This window comes from Trichomonas vaginalis, chromosome IV (assembly GCF_026262505.1).
Source record: "Trichomonas vaginalis G3 chromosome IV, whole genome shotgun sequence".
Lineage (NCBI taxonomy): Eukaryota > Parabasalia > Trichomonadida > Trichomonadidae > Trichomonas > Trichomonas vaginalis.
Window position 1 is genome coordinate 14,270,913 of NC_067206.1, and position 17,310 is coordinate 14,288,222.

Consider the following 17,310-nt stretch of genomic DNA (forward strand, 5'->3'; position numbering starts at 1 on the left):
ATTAACGTACATTTAACGTATATCAAAAAAAACTTTTTACCAGAATAACTCGTGGATTATTTACCAACTATTAAAGAAAACATTCATTTTTATTAATTACGAACTAAATACCAGATATGCAACATAATGACTAATTCAAAGCCGAGTTTCAACTAATTTGCAAAGCGTTTAATGTTATATTCACGCATACATTGCAGAAACGTACGAATAATCTTTTAATTTTTGTTATCATTAGTAAATAATAATTAAGGGTGCACCCGTATGTACGTTTATTTGAGAGGAGGATGATTACCCTCTCAATTTTGAGGGATTCGTTAGTTTATTTTCTCGATGAATATGCAATAAAATTTGATTTTTACCTTATCAATATACTTCATATAATATACACATGTTCATGTAAAAACTTTTTTCCAAAATCCTCAGGAATTAAGGGATTTTTGAATTTTAAGAATTTTTTTCGAATTTTTTCGAAAAAAAATATTTTCAGAACAGCCTTAACGGCTAAGATTTAGGAACAATGTTAAGTATCAAAAAGAAAGGAGGTCTGATATAGACAACATATATCGTTGAAGGTTGAAAAAATCTCTAATATTTGAGCCCAAAATTTCAAATTTTAATTTTTTGAAAAAAGAGGCCACCCGTATGTACGTTTATTTGAGAGGAGGAGGATTATATTTTTGAAAGGGTGAAACATTATGAATATGTTAATTATATAATAATATGTATTATTATAAAAAAGAAAAAATAAAGCACGTTAAAATTTTTCTTTCTTGATTTTTTACAAAATCTACTTAGAATTATGCAAAATATGACTAAATAATTATAAATTTCAAGTTAAATTTTAATTTTGATAAATAATTTAAATTTCAAAATATCAAGTTCAGTTCGACTATGTATGTAGTAATTCCTCAATAAAGTGCCAAAACCCTATTAAAATATATGAACATTTTCAACATTTTAATGCTTTTATTTAAAAATTTGTTGGAATATGAGCTTCAAACAATTATTATGTAAATAAAAATAATTAAATATATGTATTTATTCGTATTACAACCGTAGTAAGTCGATTCTTCCTTTCGTCTACTGAGTTTTGAATTTGATTTCGAATTGTAAAGAGATTCAAAGGGAAAATACTAGCGGATAAAAACTACCTCCATGAAAGGGTCAGAATGGAGTCAAGTTGTATTTTTTGATATGTTTTGCTTTTCGAGCCTAAATAGGTAGCCAAGATAATGCCTAAAAATAAGGTTCTAAATTCTGAAGTTTACATGATTCTCTCGTGTGCACCCTTAATAGGGCAAAAAAATCTTATAAAAATTATCAATCATACGATTATTTTTGATTCAAATGCTGTTCGTCATAAAAATTTAACAAAATGATCTCTTGTAATATTACCACACTTTTATTGCATTTTTAACATACATCGCGCCTGTAATAACACAAAAAATTGTAAATTTTCTATGATTGCGCATGCTGCCACTGGTGCGCCATCACAAGCCACTTTTGCTGTAGCTGATGTTAATCCAAAAGATACAGTCTCATGCATGCAAGCTATAGATGCAAAAGGAAGGAAACTTCTCGCGGCTGGTTCTTGGGATGGCTCTCTTAACGTTTATGAAGTTAATGAAATCAAAGCCACAAATATAGTTTCTCATGCAGAGTCAAACGTTGCTATTATGCGTCTTTGCTTTAATGAAACGGGCGAAATTATATATTTTGCGACATCGAGTGGTGAAATCAGGTCATTGACAATATCTTCAAAGCAAGTAGTCCCTCTTGGCAATCATAAAGAGCGTGTTGTCGGAATTGGCTATTACGCGGCCCAAAAAGTTGTTGTTGCTTGTTCTGCTGATGGCTGTCTTCAAATTTGGAATGCCACATCAAAACAATCTAAGAAGGAAATTAAGATACAAGGCAAGCCAACAGCTATGGCTTCTTATGAAAATTCAGTTTTCGTTGCTACAGACAAACAAAAGATTTTCAAGGTAGATCTTAACAAACCCGATACTCAAGAGCACATAGATTCCAAAGAAAAGAGGCAAGGATTATACACATGCTTGGCTATTAATCCTCAGCCAGGAAACATTCAAGTTCTCGCAGGTTCTACATACGGAGCTGTTGAAATGATCGTTGGACATAATAGTAAGATATTTGAAGCCCACAGAAATGGAAATCAAGCCTTTGCTGTAAATGCTGTTGCAATTACACAGAGAGGATTCGGAATTTCTGGTGGTACAGACGGAAAATTATGTTTCTACGTATTTAACAGTGTTGCAAAAACTAATAATAACATTGATCTCGGAAAAGACGTTCATGTTACAGCATTAGCTTCAATTGCAGATGGAATTGTTGCTTATGCTGTTGGTAATGATTGGTCAAAGGGCGCTATGGATAAAACTCAGCAAGAAACGCAAATTATTATAAGAAAATACGCTGCCAAAGAGATCATGTAAATATTTTGTTCATAAACTATCTATAGATTTTATTAGAATTCATTATTTTTATCATTTTTTGACACCAAAGCTTTATATCAAAATTTTATTAGGTCAAAAGTTAAGACTTTTGGTCGGGAAAAGTAATCATAAATCACTATAGAGTACTTAATATAGCTGCTATACTTTTTTGCAACTAAAATAAAGATATATCGATTTTGTAAGAGCATTCAAAAATATAGCATTTGTACACTTAAGTAAATATCTATATAGCATTTAAGTTGTCCATAAATCTTTTTAGATGGATAGATATCGTGGTAATAAAATCTTTGATCCTAACAACATAGATTTTAGACCCGATATTTTGGGAATAGTTTAGTAGCACTTAAATTATGCTTCCAAAATGAGAAGGTCTAAAATATGCGTATAAAATTAGTACAATATGGGCAATTCACCCCCTTAAGTGTCAAAAAATTGAATAGTTGTAAACAAAAGTTAGTTTTTTAAATCAAAGTTTTTTACATTGATAACAAACAAAAATTATGACAAATTTATATAATATCAGTTGAGTTTGATACAGTTTCCCATACATTGTTAAATCTTTTCATCGAAATATTCCTGAATTCTTCCGAATTTGTTGTAAAATGCAATCCAACATAATGAGAAACTGCATAACCATTAAGCGCATGTGAAAATATGATTACGTTGTTGTCTGTGATCATATAATTTGGTCCTTTGTGTTCTTTTGAATAAAAGCGTATTTCTGCATTTCTGAATGCTCGCAATGGAAGTATATTGTCAAGAATCTCTGTATTGTTCGTAAATGGCATTAAAAATAGAATGTAGCGGTTTCTCATCAAAATTTGTTTGTATTTTGAATAAAATGAGATGTCTGTTGTTGAAATATCATTCGTTGGTATCGAACCTAAGAATAGATATGTCGTGTTACTTGGATCGAAGAAAGATGGAATTATTATCGAAGTATTTAGCCTTCCAACTTCTCCTCCAAGCGGAGAATTATGGAAAAAGTAGAGAGATTCGTTTGTTTCATTGATCGATAATGGCAATTTACTTGAAGTCTTTGCCATAAGTGATAATGGTAAAATTTCACTTTTTGTGTTGGTTTCTAAATTCATTTCTCTCCATTGATAGTTGAAGAAGTTGACAAGATCATCAATTGCTGTATAACAGTCGTTGATCTTCAAATATGAGAGAGTTCCTTTTGTTGTGTAATTATCAATGAAAATAGGTGCATACATAAACGCTCTGTTATCTATGATAATACAGTCATACCGTAAATTTGGATACAACGTAATATTATCAAAATTATTTTTTGTTAAAATTTCTTTAGTAGTGTTTTCTGAGACAATTATTGATACATACGCTTTGTTCTTTTGTGAATTTTTCAATGCATCGAAGAATTTTTTGTTTATTGATAAAGTTTTTCCTGGAGCTGAAATAAGGACTCGAGACTTTGATCTATTTATCGCAGTAATAATGTTATCTTGAAATTCGGACCATTGAGAAACATTCTCCCATTTTGGGCAAGATTTACATTCAATAATTTGTTCATCTATTGTCATTGAGTAGGAAATACACATTATTACAACCGTGACCATAAACGAAATGGAAATGCCCGCAATATTTACATCTAAATAACAACACCTACCCATTTTTTTTTAATTATTGAATTTGTAAAGTTCATAATTTGACAAAGATTAAAACTACTATTAACTTCCATATACATTAGTAGGTATAGTACAAAAGATATCTCCCCTTACTTATTCGCATTCATGCAAACATTATCAGCTGTTATCTTTCAACAGTTTTCCTTTCTCACTGTTTTACACCTATTAATCTTATCATTAATGATCCTGTAACGCATGCTCAAATAACAGAAGTATGTTTTATTAATTTGATGAAAAAGCTGTTTTCTCATCAATCCAATGAAACGCATTCGACTTTCCAGATTCTGTATCATTGCCTGCATGCCGATTTCAGTATCTTCAAGAGGATCTAAGTATCAATAAATGTTGTAATTTGACAAAACTCTTTACACCAAATTTTATACATGATGAAGTACATTACTATATGGGATGTGACATATTTTGTGTTATCGGCATCGCTGAAAATTTGAAATGTAAGTGATTTAAGCTTTTTGAACTTAATAAATCAAAATATGTCAAGAATGGATAAATTTTAACACCATATTAAATGAGGAGAAACTGAGTAGATTTTTTCTGACAAAATTCATATAATAACTGCCAGAGAGCATCATCGTCTTTATTGTTGAAATAATTTGCAAATATGCATATAAACTCGTTAAATGAATCGATTGAAGTTAGTTGATTTTTGAAAGATTGTCGAAATCATTAATCTATGTTTGATATCTCCTATAATGAGCTAAATGAACTGAGCAAAGAGTATTACAAAGCATTTCAGGCATTGTATAGGCTAAATACCAAAGAACAAGATGAAATTGAGGATATTTACAAGGGAATTAAAAAACAATTCATTGATACAAAAATGTTTCTGCCACGCCAGTTCCCAGAAATAATACGTACTGCTGCCAAATACAATATAAAGTACTTGAAATCATATTATTTGATTTTCAAAAAGTTTTGTTACGAGTATAATGTTGCGAGCTATTATTCATTACAAGAGTACTATTTTTATAAAATACAGGGCTCATCATTTAATCCATCGTTGGAAGAAAGATTCATTGCAAACCTCATATGTAAGTTCTTTACATATATTCCTACAAATCGAGTCAAAGTTGATGAATTTCCATCAAAAAGCAATATCTTGGACATTCACGAAGAAAACTCAATACACAGTGCAATAATGGATGATGACAAAGAGTTATTTATATCCTTCACTCTTCGTGAAGGGTTCAATATGAAACAAAGATTCGATAGTGAAATTTATCCAAATAACTCAAATTCATTACTCGAATTATGTTGTTATTATGGAGCTGTAGGTTGCTTCAAATATCTTCGCGATGAATTTAAATTCCGTATTACAGATCAGTGTCTTTGTTATTCATTTTTGAGTGGAAAGCCATACATCATGAGTGAATGTTTGAAATACAGAAAACCAAAAGAAGAATGCATGAAATATGCTATCATTTCTCATAACACTGATTTTGTCAGCTTTTTGATGAATGAATATAAATTAAAAATCAATCTAGAAGATTGTATTAAATTCAACAACATCCAAGCATTCTTAATTTATATTGCTGATAAGAACATGAATATGGATGCAGTCATAAAATCAATGAAATTTCAGTTCCCTTTGCTATGTGAATATTTTCTTTCCCGTTGTGTTTTAGGGCAAATTTATTCCACATTCATTAATGATTGTTTCAGAGAAGCAGTCCAATGTGAATGTAAAAAAATAGTAGAGATTCTTATATTACATGGTGCCAATGTTAATAATTCTTATTCTCCTCTTTCTTATGCTGCCGGAAAAAATAACACCGAAATAGCAGAACTCCTAATCTCTCATGGGGCATTGGTTAATGCAATAGATGAGTTTGAAACTCACCTTCTTCATGAAGCAACAAGAAATAACTGCACTGAAACAGCAAAGACTCTTTTAGAGAATGGAGCACATGTCAATGCAAAAGATGTGTTTGGTATGACACCTCTCCATATTGCAGCAAAATCTGATTGCACTGAAACAGCCGAACTTCTACTTTCATATGGAGCAAATGTCAAAGCAAAGGATAATTATGGAAACACACCATTTTTCTATGCAATTTCAAATGATTGCATTGAAACAGCCAAAATTGTGTGCCCACATAAGTACATGAAATGTTGTCTAATTTTATGATAAAATATCTTTTTTTAAATGAAAACTTTTATTTCACATCAAACAAAATAAAAAGCAAAAATGATGAAAAGTTGACATTGAAGTAAGATTTCATGTTAGAACAAAGAAGGAGGCGTTGAATTATTATGATGCCATGGCCATGGTGACCTTTCTCGGGAGTTCCTGATGGAGATTTGAAGGTTTCACTTCCATTATAAAAAGTGACAGATATTAAATCATTTCTTGCAAAGCTACTTCCACCACCACCACCTGAGACATCTACACCTCCTCCTCCGCCATAATAGCCACCCCCTCCACCTCCTGACGATCCTCCTGAGCATCCATTCGCTTCACCACCTCCCAAACGGATCCCAGGATATGATTCACATCCAGCTGCTGGATCTCCAAAATGAGCTCCAGAACCGCCCTGATCTTGTTTTCCTCCTCCAGCCTGCCCGATAAAACCGCCATAACCTCCGGGACTTTCAGTATTATTCCAGTGTCCAACTCCACCGCCGGAGCCAGCGACAATCAAAATATCTGACTCATTATCATTCACACTGATGAATGTCGATCCACCACCGGTGCATGATGGTTTGTTATCAAATCCAACAAAATTAATTCCGGCTTGATAAAAATTAGGGGAAAGTTTCTTTGTGTCACATACACCTTGACTTCCAACATAAATGTTCAGTTTGGTCGTCTGCTGGACTTTGAATATTGCTTCTGTATATGCTCCAAGACCAGAGCTGCTGTTCTTGTTGTATCCGCCTTGGGCACCCCATACGTGGATAAGGTATTTCGATGGATTTAGAATAACATCTTGTTTTGAACCTGTATATTCGAATAGGTAAAGAATACCTCAGATAAAACTTAAATATGAAACTAAAAATCCCTTTTTTCAACAAAAAATATATTCATTTAAGCATAAAAATGAACCTTATCCGTTATTTAGCAGAATTTTCTCACATTTAAAATTTAATCTCACATTGGCACTACAAAGCACAACGTGGGTGAGATCTGTAACAAAGTATGTGATGATATCTCTAAAGTAGATGATCTAAATTAGCATTATTAAAATGAAAATAAAATACTCATAAAATCACTACGAAAGCTTAATTCCCTTGACATATAATGATTGGTATTCAAATGATTCATGATTTTTCTTCTTTTGATCATAATAGGGAAATATTTGATTCAAAATTCTCAAAACGGAGATCAAAATCTATCTCACTTGTACAGAAATACATTTTTATGATTATCTATAAAAATTCGGGCCTGGACCATTATGGAGAAACCGAAAGCCATTTGAATTTATTCTGAAATTTCATGGATATCTTTTTATGAGTGCATTAACATTATGATTCCATTAGATTATATTTTGTTAGTTATTAACCGATTATTCAAAAAAATCAATAGCTTTGTGATCACTTAATAATAATCGTCGTTTGGATAATTGTTTATCTCTAAATGGATAGCTAAAATCACAAAATTTAAACCAAAAATTTTGATGGGGAATGTAACATTTTCAATTGGTTTTCGAACAATACAAGATTGAAAGACCTCAGAATTTTTGTATGCTTGGTAGGCCATGAATTCTGAGGGATAAATTTCAACTCATTTTTAGAAATGAGTGAACCAGCTCATGTACTCATTACCGGTGCTGCAGGTCAAATCGGCTATATCCTCTCCCATTGGATTGCAGGAGGCGAACTTTATGGTGATCGTCCAGTTGTTTTACATCTTTTCGACATTCCACCAGCCATGAACAGACTTACCGCTCTCACAATGGAGTTAGAAGACTGTGCATTCCCACATCTTGCTGGCTACATCGCAACTACAGAACCAGAAGCTGCTTTCAAGGATATTGATTGCGCATTTTTAGTTGCTTCAATGCCACTCAAGCCAGGCCAAGTCAGAGCAGACCTCATCAGCTCAAACAGTGTTATCTTCAAGAATACAGGCGAATACTTATCAAAATGGGCCAAACCAACAGTCAAAGTTCTTGTCATCGGAAATCCAGATAACACAAACTGCGAAATCGCAATGCTTCATGCAAAGAACCTCAAACCAGAGAACTTCTCATCCCTCAGTATGCTTGATCATAACCGCGCTTACTACGAAGTTGCCTCCAAATTAGGAGTTGATATCCATGATGTCCATGATATCATTGTATGGGGCAACCACGGAGAATCAATGGTTGCTGACCTTACACAGGCTACATTCACAAAGGACGGAAAGACTCAGAAAGTTATTGATGTTCTTGATCACGATTACGTCTTCGATACTTTCTTCAAGAAGATCGGACACCGTGCTTGGGACATCCTCGAACATCGTGGTTTCACAAGTGCTGCTTCCCCAACAAAGGCTTCTATCCAGCATATGAAGGCTTGGCTCTTCGGAACAGCTCCAGGAGAAGTTCTTTCTATGGGTATCCCAGTGCCAGAAGATAACCCATACGGAATCAAGCCAGGTGTTGTCTTCTCATTCCCTTGCAATGTTGACAAGGAAGGAAAGATTCACGTTGTTGAAGGTTTCAAAGTTAATGATTGGCTCCGTGAGAAGCTTAACTTCACAGAGAACGATCTTTTCCACGAGAAGGAAATCGCTCTTCAACATCTTAGTGAATAATCTTTTATATTATTACTTTTGTTTATTAAAACTTTAACTATCTTTTTAAAATTTCGTCACTTTTATCTTGCTTTTGTTGCTTGAAAAGAAAAAGGTATCTTCTACCAAATTAAATTTGATATTTTATCTGATCTTTATAAATTCATACAACTTATCTTTGGTATTAAAGTGGACAGATATTCTTTGTTTACTGAAAATGACATATCTATACAGAAGTTTCTAAATATACTCTACATAACATTGGATGAACTGTGTCGCATGTAAGGCTATGCAACACGTATCACATAAAAGTGAGATAACTTGTCTGGAAATCGTTGAATGACCTTTGAAAAACATAATTAAATTTTTCAGAGTAGAATAATATGGATTTCAAAAAGTGCCAAATATATATTATATAATATTATATAATAAGAATTATGCAATAGCGGTGTATCTCAATGGTAGAGAGTCAGTATAATTTACTGCATCGGACTTTTCTTTCGATATACAGTACTGTTCACAGCTGAAGTCGAAGGTTCAAATCCTTCCGCCGCTACTTTTTTTTCCCAAACAAAAGATTTCAGTTCTAACATTAATTCAATGCCATAATGTGATTCTCATTAGCATAAACAAAAGTCTGTTAACAAAATGATATATCATCGAATTAAATATGTTACATCTTTCGATTTACATGAAAAACAATAATTATCACGTATCCTTTTAGTCGGCAGGAAGATTTTTAAAATCCAAAACTGGAAATCACCATCCAAATTAGTAACTCTACAAAAAATCAATCGTTTTAGAATGGTGATTTCCAGTTTTGGATTGGTGTTAAAAAATTGATCAAATTTCATTTCGTTTATATTGATCAAATTAATGATATTAATAAATGCTTTGTTGATTCATCGAAGTTTAATTTTCCATCCCTTATCGAATACTTCCTTTCACTTGGAGTGAATGTCAATGATAAAACTAATAATGGACAAACCACTTCATACTGCAGCATGATTTAATAGTAAAGAAACTGCTGAATTTCTTATTTTGTATGGTGCGAATGTCGCTTATGGAGATAAACAAAAAAAAAACATAACAATTTATAAAGTTATAACTTTGCACGACATTTTGCTTCGATTAAATCGAGTTCTGCTTCACCTCTCATCATTTCAGATTCTTCAGCCTCTTTGATGAGTCTTTCTTTAGTTTTTCGCAATTTTTCGTTGTTTTTCCTGACTTCATTTGTCATTTTCGACATTTCAATGACAGTTACTGAAGAACTATCAGGAATTCGGTCGTAAACATCTGTTACATCAGATATTTCATATTGCGTGGCGCTGTGCATCCATCTTGACAGTCCAATTTCGGAAAATTCTGATTTTCCCCAGTCTATGAACTCCCGAGGGAAAAACAAGGGTAAGTATGTACCAGAGTTAATTTCATGTTGCATTGAGAAGAAATTAACGGCATTTTGGACTAATAAATTTCGATCTTTTTCATTAAACTTTCTTGTGACTAATCTGTTGATGGAAGCAAGTTGTGCAACACACTCATTCTCCAAACTCTGAGAAAGAACCTCAGAATTTGGAAATTCGCAATGAAATTCTGTTGCAGTGATGATTGCTTGGGATAGTTGCCTTCCTGTGAGGTTTTCGTACTGGGAAAATGTTATTTCGCTGTATTTAGTGTCTGGCGAATGACACAAGTAAATACAAAATAATTCGAAAAAAATGTCAGAGTGAAGTTTTGTAAACTTCAGAATTTCTAATGGACTTGGCATCAAATCTTTATTAGCAATAGCGAAAGATTCCAAGACATAGAGTAGGGGGATCCTTAGAGAAGGTTTTGCCGCTGCTGTTTCTAGAAATTCAGACATTTTGAATGGAATATTTTGCAAAGGATAATATTGAAGGCAATCTCCTAAAACTATTGCTGCATTTGAGGCTGATTCATCTGATATATCACCGTGGAATATATTAAATAGTAATTGGCGTGGAAAATCTCGACTAAATAAAAATGATTGTAAAGAATGAAGATTTGTAAGGTCATCTGGTGATAGAAGTGCTCTAAAAACACCTCTTATATGTGTTGACATCGAAGAATCGAAGAATGCTGTTATTAATGTAGGAATATGTCCCATTTGGAAAAAATATTGACGAGACTGGACATCTGATATGAGAGAAGCAAGCATCCTTGCTCCTGATTTATCTGATATGATTGATGGTATAATTTGTTCAATCAATCCTGCAAAAACAAAAGGAACTCGAAGAGATGGGTCCAAAGAAACAACTTTTGATATGAATCTGAATACTGATTGATTAGATGCATGTGACGCAAACGAGACTAAGTCCATTGTATTCTCTATTAACTCAGATAAATCTTCTTTCGTTACTACAACGCGCGAACATAGATCTAGAAGAGTAGGAAATGCAACCGTATCGTAAACACTTTGATTTTGACTTGTATACATAATAATATTCTTTAAATCACCTGCTTTTAGATAATTATTTTCGGTACGAATAAATAAATAGAAAATTGCTGACGATGCTTCAGAGTTATTTGATTTTAAGAAATTTAATGCATGCTGTAATAATGGAATTAAAGTTTTTCTATTAATTTCTTGAGATGTCGTTAATAAATTCCCTAAATTATTGCATCCAGTGTCAACATTATAGGCAGTGATCCCATTTATCAGTTTAGTTGCCTGCTCAGTATCTGATGATGAACCAAAAATTCCTAAAATCGACATTTTTATATAAAATTTCTTGTCACTTTTTTAAAAACTTTGAATCTTGTATCTTGAAATATCCAACGACAACATTCCACGCAAATTCGTGTATTAGCATATATTATGATACATATTAGCATACCTTGAATATATGGAAAATTGACATTTGAGGAAATTAATAGAAAAATGGTGAAAAATAATCAGTTATTTCATATCAAATATGATATTATCCTTATATTCCACACTAAAATTCATTTAAATCAACTTTTAAAAAAGTTCGAATCCTGCGCGTCTCACTTTTTAAATTTTCCAAATGGAAAATTATATTCTCCTAAAGTGAAAACAATTTTCCAAATTGACTTCCTTATTATAAGTAGTTAAATACTGTATAATATACCAAAAATAATAAATCTTTAGTTTTTATATCTACTTATTAAATTTGATTCTCAAGCTTATTTTTAATGAATTCTTCCCAGTTAATGTCCTTTACTTCTTTCTTTAAGAAGAAATAAGCCTTCTTGAGAACCAATGATAGCGCATCAATTTGTGATTTGCGATTAATGTAAATATAAATGATTGCTGCAACAGTAGCAGCAACTTTTTCACCATACTTTCCTTTAATCTCTGAATCCATTTTATCAAATGTATCCCATGATCCATCAATGTTTTGTTTTTCGATTTCATCTTGATCATCAACAAAATCTCCAATTATTGGAACTTGATTTAGTTTTTCATCTTGAATCAGTTGTTCATTAACGAATGTATCTTGCATCCTTTCATAATCTTCATCAGTTGGCAGTTCACTATACATTACTCCTTCTTGATCCTTCCAGAATTGTTGAACAAGATCTACAACGCATTCTGGAATAGAACCAATGTAATGTGTATATTTACAAGGTATTCCAGTTGATATCGAAAGATCAATGCATTTTTGTTTCATTTTTTCGTCATTATGAGTTTTCAAGTATCTTTCATACTCATGAATTACCATCTTTGTAAATATGCTTTTCATTCCAATTCCATCTTCGATTTTCATTACAGGAATAAGCAGATCAAACTCTTCGGCACTGATCAATATATTTTCGCAAAATGGTGCTTTAATGAAATAATTTTGTGAGACATTCGACTTTAAAGGATATGGATGTGATGGAATTGTCTCAGCAATTGTTTCATTTGCATGTATTGTCGTTTCGACTGAGTTATCCTCAAGAGATGAAGATAATAAGGAAATTAATTTTTGGTCGAAATTTTCATTATCCAAAACATATGTCCATTTTCCATCTGTTATCTCAGCAAGATCTCTAATTAGACATTGATCTGCACCAGATCCAATTCCGACAGTGTAAATGTTTCCGAATTTTTTATTTTCTTCAGCTAAATTTAAAATTTCTTCAGCATTATTTACCTCACCATCTGTTAAGAGGAAGATTTTCTTTGTCATTCCTTCTAATGAGAAAATACATTTCAATGGATCGTATATATTTGTTCCATACATATCTGCTTGAATGTTTTTAATCATATTCATAGCAAGCAAAACATTTTCGTTGTTATATTCAGCAATTGGCATTATTTGTTTGAATTCGGTTCCAAAACAAAATATTGAGAATCTGCACTTCATAGGAAGAGATTGCAACATAAGATGAAGGCATTTGACTGCTTTTTGAATTCTTTTGCCTTCCATTGAACCAGAACAATCAATGACAAAGAAATAATCTGCCTTGCATTCATAACCATTTGATTTTGTGCTAAATTCCTTATATGCAGAAACTGCTATATAATCATCGCTTGAAACAGCTGTGCTTTTATCTTGGTCGCTTATCAATGTTTGGACAAAAATTGCAGGTTCAAATTCGTCAAGATTAACAATTGCGTTATGATTATCAATTAAATTGATAATTGCGGTTTCATTTCCTTCAATTTCACTTATATTTTTATCTGTTTTGATGTTAATCTTAAATGAAATTGAATTTGGCAATGTTGTATTATAATCAATTTGATCTTTTGAAGCAATAGGAAATCTGAAGAAATACCCTTTGTTATTGATTTCTGCCAAATATGAGATGGTATAACTTATTTCAATTCTTGTACCAATCGGCAAATTTCCGAAAAAGAAATAAATTTCATTTCCTGAAGAATCAGATCCAATTAATGACAAATATCCTTTTTCTTTTGACTCCTGGTATTCTTTTGCTGCTTCTTCTGATTTTCTAAGTTGAGGTCTAATTTGTTTATCCCCAATAACAAAAAGTATATCTGAAATAGCTGCATTATTTTCGTTTGGAAATATATATCCAACTTCTGATCTTGAAGAACTTATTAAAACCTGTTTAATTTTGAAAGTTAAAAATGTATTGTACTGAAAACCTTCTATATGAAGAGATTCAAAATTTACTTCTTCATATGAATATCTTGTTATGAATTTACCCAACATTGTTTCTCTAAACAAAATGAAGTGAAATTTGCAAGTGTCAATTTTTATTGAATTTATAAATTTACCACAAAAAATTTTCTCAAAAGTATTCTGGCTAAATACAAATAGATTTAATTTTCCCGATTATAGAATACATAATGTTTTAATAAAAAAGTTGAGAGAATGGTAAAAAAAAGTAAACTGCGGGACAAAAGGCGTAAGTAAAATTTAAAATTGAGAGAAAGTAGTCAAAATATTCTATGAGGCTCTCACAATTTCATATCACATTCCACTTACGCCTTGTCCCGGCTATTTTTATTTTACATTTAACATTAACATGCAAAACAGATTATATCTATCAGAAAATTTTCCTCTTAGGTTAAGAATTTAATTGTCTGAAATTTGAAAAAAGGTTATACAGGAGTTTTATCTATGAGAGTAATGTTACATTATCCTCATAGTTGTAACAACAAAATAATACCATGGAATAAAAAACAGTTTTCTATTGCGAATGTGTAACTTTAGCAAAAGTCAACTCATAGAACGGGGTATGAGTTACATAGAAATAATGATCTAATCTGTAAGATTATAAAGAGTTTTTTCTTATTTCATCAAAATTGAATACTTACGCCTTTTGTCCACCAGTTTAGAATTCAATTGACATTAATCGTCTTTCTGGGGGAAAAAATCCCTTCGAACATGAAATGATTCGAATTGTGGATGAAGAGCCGGTAATTCAACTTCAGGAAAATTGCCTTTCTGAGCTCTTGCAATTTTCCCGCCCAGTGAAATCCCTTCATGATAAAGATTTAGCAAACAGTAAATAGGATCCCTTCACAGAATGAATGTCAGAAGGATGCAATGATTATGATATAAAACATAATTCAAAGAATGAATGTCAGATGGGTGTGAAAATAAAAAAAAATTAGACAACAATAAATAATTTTTTACAACAATAAAAAATATAATTTAAAGAGTAACAACTTTTGGATTCTTATAGAATTTAATTCTGCTTTTGAGGATGTTGAACACTTCATCATTAGACAAATTAACTTTGGATTTGAGGACATGAGTTGAAGAAGCAGTTTCGCAAGCCAAAATTGCGAATCCATCAGCGAGATTTGCTGCAGGACATTCAGGAGGAATGTGTTTGATGATGTCTGAGTAGACAATCTCTAAATCAGTCGCACGTGAACAAAACTCTTTGAAATACAATGAATCATAACTAACGATTTTGATGGAAAATGGAATTAAATCTCTGTCACTTTTGAGGAAATTAATTAATTCATCCCATTGTTCTCTGTAGATCATGAATTCAATGTATTTCTCTTTGTCTACGATTTTCATTAAATAAGCAGCTTCGTTTAAGCATCCTAACCTTAGAAGTTTTTGCGCAATTGAACTTTTGTCAATTTTCTGGTTTCCTTGGATGAAATTCATGAGATTCGATGACTCATTAATTGCAAGACCTGTAATATATGCTTCTATGACGCATTGTGGCGGTCTGTCAAAAGTTTTATAATAAATTTTAATAAATTTCCAGTCAAATTTCGTAGAACTGAGGACTTCTTCCGGCGGAATTGTTATATCATTCTCACAAAAGAACATTATGATCTTATTGGCCGTATCTTCGTCACCTTTTTTGAATGAATCTCTTACGATGTCAACAAGCTCAGGAATGTGTTTCGTAGCGTTTTCTTCGGCAAAGGGAAGTAGTTCGAGGACATTTTTTGCCACTTTTGCTTTAAGATATAATAAAAATGATTCTTTTTTGTTTCCACTGGCTTCCAGGATCTTTGCGAATGGTACTAACGGGACACCTTTGTTACTGGAAATTTCCATGACGCATTTGGCCGATTCCTGAGTACTTAAATGCTCAGGCCACTTTAATGCGATTGAACTCCATTGGGAAAAGAGCTGGCGACGCCAGAGTTCGTCAAGAACTAGTGGAACAAGTCTATCGCATTGGGAGTTACCTGGTTTTAGCTTTGCACCAAGGTTTAATAAACCGAAATTTAATAAAAGAACATCGAAGATTTCTCGTTCGCTAGAATTACCAATTGACGACAATGCATTGATAATGTCGACCTTTGGCTGAGTAATTTTATCGATAAGTTCTGGCAATTGATGAATTACCAACAAAAACTGAGGCCCGCAGGCCATGGCGTAGCTAAATGATGGACACATGACGGATACAGGTGGGAAATCATGTGGAGGCTCCCATTCGTTTCTGCCAAAATTATGAACTCTAAATTTTGTTTTTGAATTGTCGCCTTTGAAAATTCCGTATACAGTCTTGCCACTATAACCTAACGGAGCAAAGCTGATACAGTTCTCTGGTATTGAAATTCGAGGTCTCATTGTAATTTCGTGAGGATCAACGAGTAATGTAAGATAATCCTCTTTTCCGATAACAAAGAACGCTCTTAAATCTGCTGATGATACAAGTTTTGCGTCTTTTGAAGCTGGTAAAGAAATTGATAACATTGGATATTTTTCTGAAACGACAACGAATGATTCTTCAGTGAGAATAAATATTGTATCTGTAGATGTTTGCATTGCTACTATTGGATTCTGACTAGTAAATATTAATTTGCATAAATGATTCATTATATCCCAAGAATAAACGTTATGATCATCACCAATAATGGCAATATCACTATTTTTGATACCTACATGCTTTGCATTTATGAAAATTGGCAATCTAAGTGTAGTAAAAACATTATCTTGTAATAAAATGACTTCAGGTGTTTGATTGACAAAAATAGCTAAGGTCATTTCGAATGCTCTAAGTGCAAGCTTTGTAATGGGAATACGATTTTGGAATTTCTTCTCTTGAATTATCAATGAGTTTTGATAGACATAAATTGTTTGTGATTTGTTAACTACCACAGAGTACTCACCATCATTTGCAAGAAGATAAGGATCAATAAACTTTTGACCAATGAAAGGATGAGCTTGTGGATTCATTTATTATTTTTATTTCTGCCAACATTTATTTTCCATTTTTAATGAGGATTTATACATACCTAATGCTATTAACTATATATTTCAATAAAATTCATCATATGATATAGATTTCAAAAAGGTGAATTATAATTTCTGGGTTTTATTGATTTTCGTTAATGGGTAAGAACAGATATAGTGAATGTTATTTAAATTTAATTGCGTAATTCTTAAAATTCACACAATATTCAATGAAATTCCTATGATATACACGATTCAAAGATACAAAGTATATAAACTATCTATATACAGGCATGTTGTTGCAATGACGATATGCAATCTATATACAGGCAGCTACTGTCATGCAAAGATTAAAT

The 17,310-nt window shown here is 32.2% G+C and overlaps 7 protein-coding genes and 1 non-coding gene across 8 annotated transcripts, besides 1 other annotated feature; 4 read left to right on the forward strand and 4 right to left on the reverse strand.

Annotated features, from left to right (window-relative positions):
• Window positions 1-249: 249 nt before the first annotated feature.
• Window positions 250-1,289: a mobile genetic element.
• Window positions 1,290-1,400: 111 nt separating this feature from the next.
• On the forward strand, window positions 1,401-2,488 carry TVAGG3_0089940 (transcription-dependent tethering of RNA polymerase II gene DNA protein; the record flags this gene model as incomplete). The annotated part of the gene is made up of 1 exon (XM_001320824.2): window positions 1,461-2,453. The coding sequence occupies one exon, from the start codon at window positions 1,461-1,463 to the stop codon at window positions 2,451-2,453; it is 993 nt and encodes a 330-aa protein (XP_001320859.1).
• A 110-nt stretch (window positions 2,489-2,598) lies between these two features.
• TVAGG3_0089950 (uncharacterized protein) lies at window positions 2,599-4,113 on the reverse strand (the record flags this gene model as incomplete). Its single annotated transcript, XM_001320825.2, has 1 exon — window positions 2,984-4,051. The coding sequence occupies one exon, from the start codon at window positions 4,049-4,051 to the stop codon at window positions 2,984-2,986; it is 1,068 nt and encodes a 355-aa protein (XP_001320860.1).
• A 698-nt stretch (window positions 4,114-4,811) lies between these two features.
• Window positions 4,812-6,266, forward strand: TVAGG3_0089960 (spectrin binding; the record flags this gene model as incomplete). Its single annotated transcript, XM_001320826.1, has 1 exon — window positions 4,812-6,266. One exon carries the CDS (start codon window positions 4,812-4,814, stop codon window positions 6,264-6,266), a length of 1,455 nt encoding a protein of 484 aa, XP_001320861.1.
• A 1,608-nt stretch (window positions 6,267-7,874) lies between these two features.
• Window positions 7,875-8,924, forward strand: TVAGG3_0089970 (lactate dehydrogenase isozyme 2; the record flags this gene model as incomplete). Its single annotated transcript, XM_001320827.1, has 1 exon — window positions 7,875-8,876. The coding sequence occupies one exon, from the start codon at window positions 7,875-7,877 to the stop codon at window positions 8,874-8,876; it is 1,002 nt and encodes a 333-aa protein (XP_001320862.1).
• Window positions 8,925-9,299: 375 nt separating this feature from the next.
• TVAGG3_0089980 lies at window positions 9,300-9,411 on the forward strand. Its single transcript has one exon. It is a non-coding gene; the product is annotated as a tRNA-Leu (tRNA).
• A 271-nt stretch (window positions 9,412-9,682) lies between these two features.
• TVAGG3_0089990 (armadillo (ARM) repeat-containing protein family) lies at window positions 9,683-11,659 on the reverse strand (the record flags this gene model as incomplete). Its single annotated transcript, XM_001320828.1, has 1 exon — window positions 9,958-11,598. One exon carries the CDS (start codon window positions 11,596-11,598, stop codon window positions 9,958-9,960), a length of 1,641 nt encoding a protein of 546 aa, XP_001320863.1.
• Window positions 11,660-12,003: 344 nt separating this feature from the next.
• TVAGG3_0090000 (vault protein inter-alpha-trypsin domain-containing protein) lies at window positions 12,004-14,013 on the reverse strand (the record flags this gene model as incomplete). The annotated part of the gene is made up of 1 exon (XM_001320829.2): window positions 12,011-14,008. The coding sequence occupies one exon, from the start codon at window positions 14,006-14,008 to the stop codon at window positions 12,011-12,013; it is 1,998 nt and encodes a 665-aa protein (XP_001320864.1).
• An 833-nt stretch (window positions 14,014-14,846) lies between these two features.
• Window positions 14,847-16,968, reverse strand: TVAGG3_0090010 (uncharacterized protein; the record flags this gene model as incomplete). Its single annotated transcript, XM_001320830.1, has 1 exon — window positions 14,957-16,957. One exon carries the CDS (start codon window positions 16,955-16,957, stop codon window positions 14,957-14,959), a length of 2,001 nt encoding a protein of 666 aa, XP_001320865.1.
• Between the last annotated feature and the right edge of the window lie 342 nt (window positions 16,969-17,310).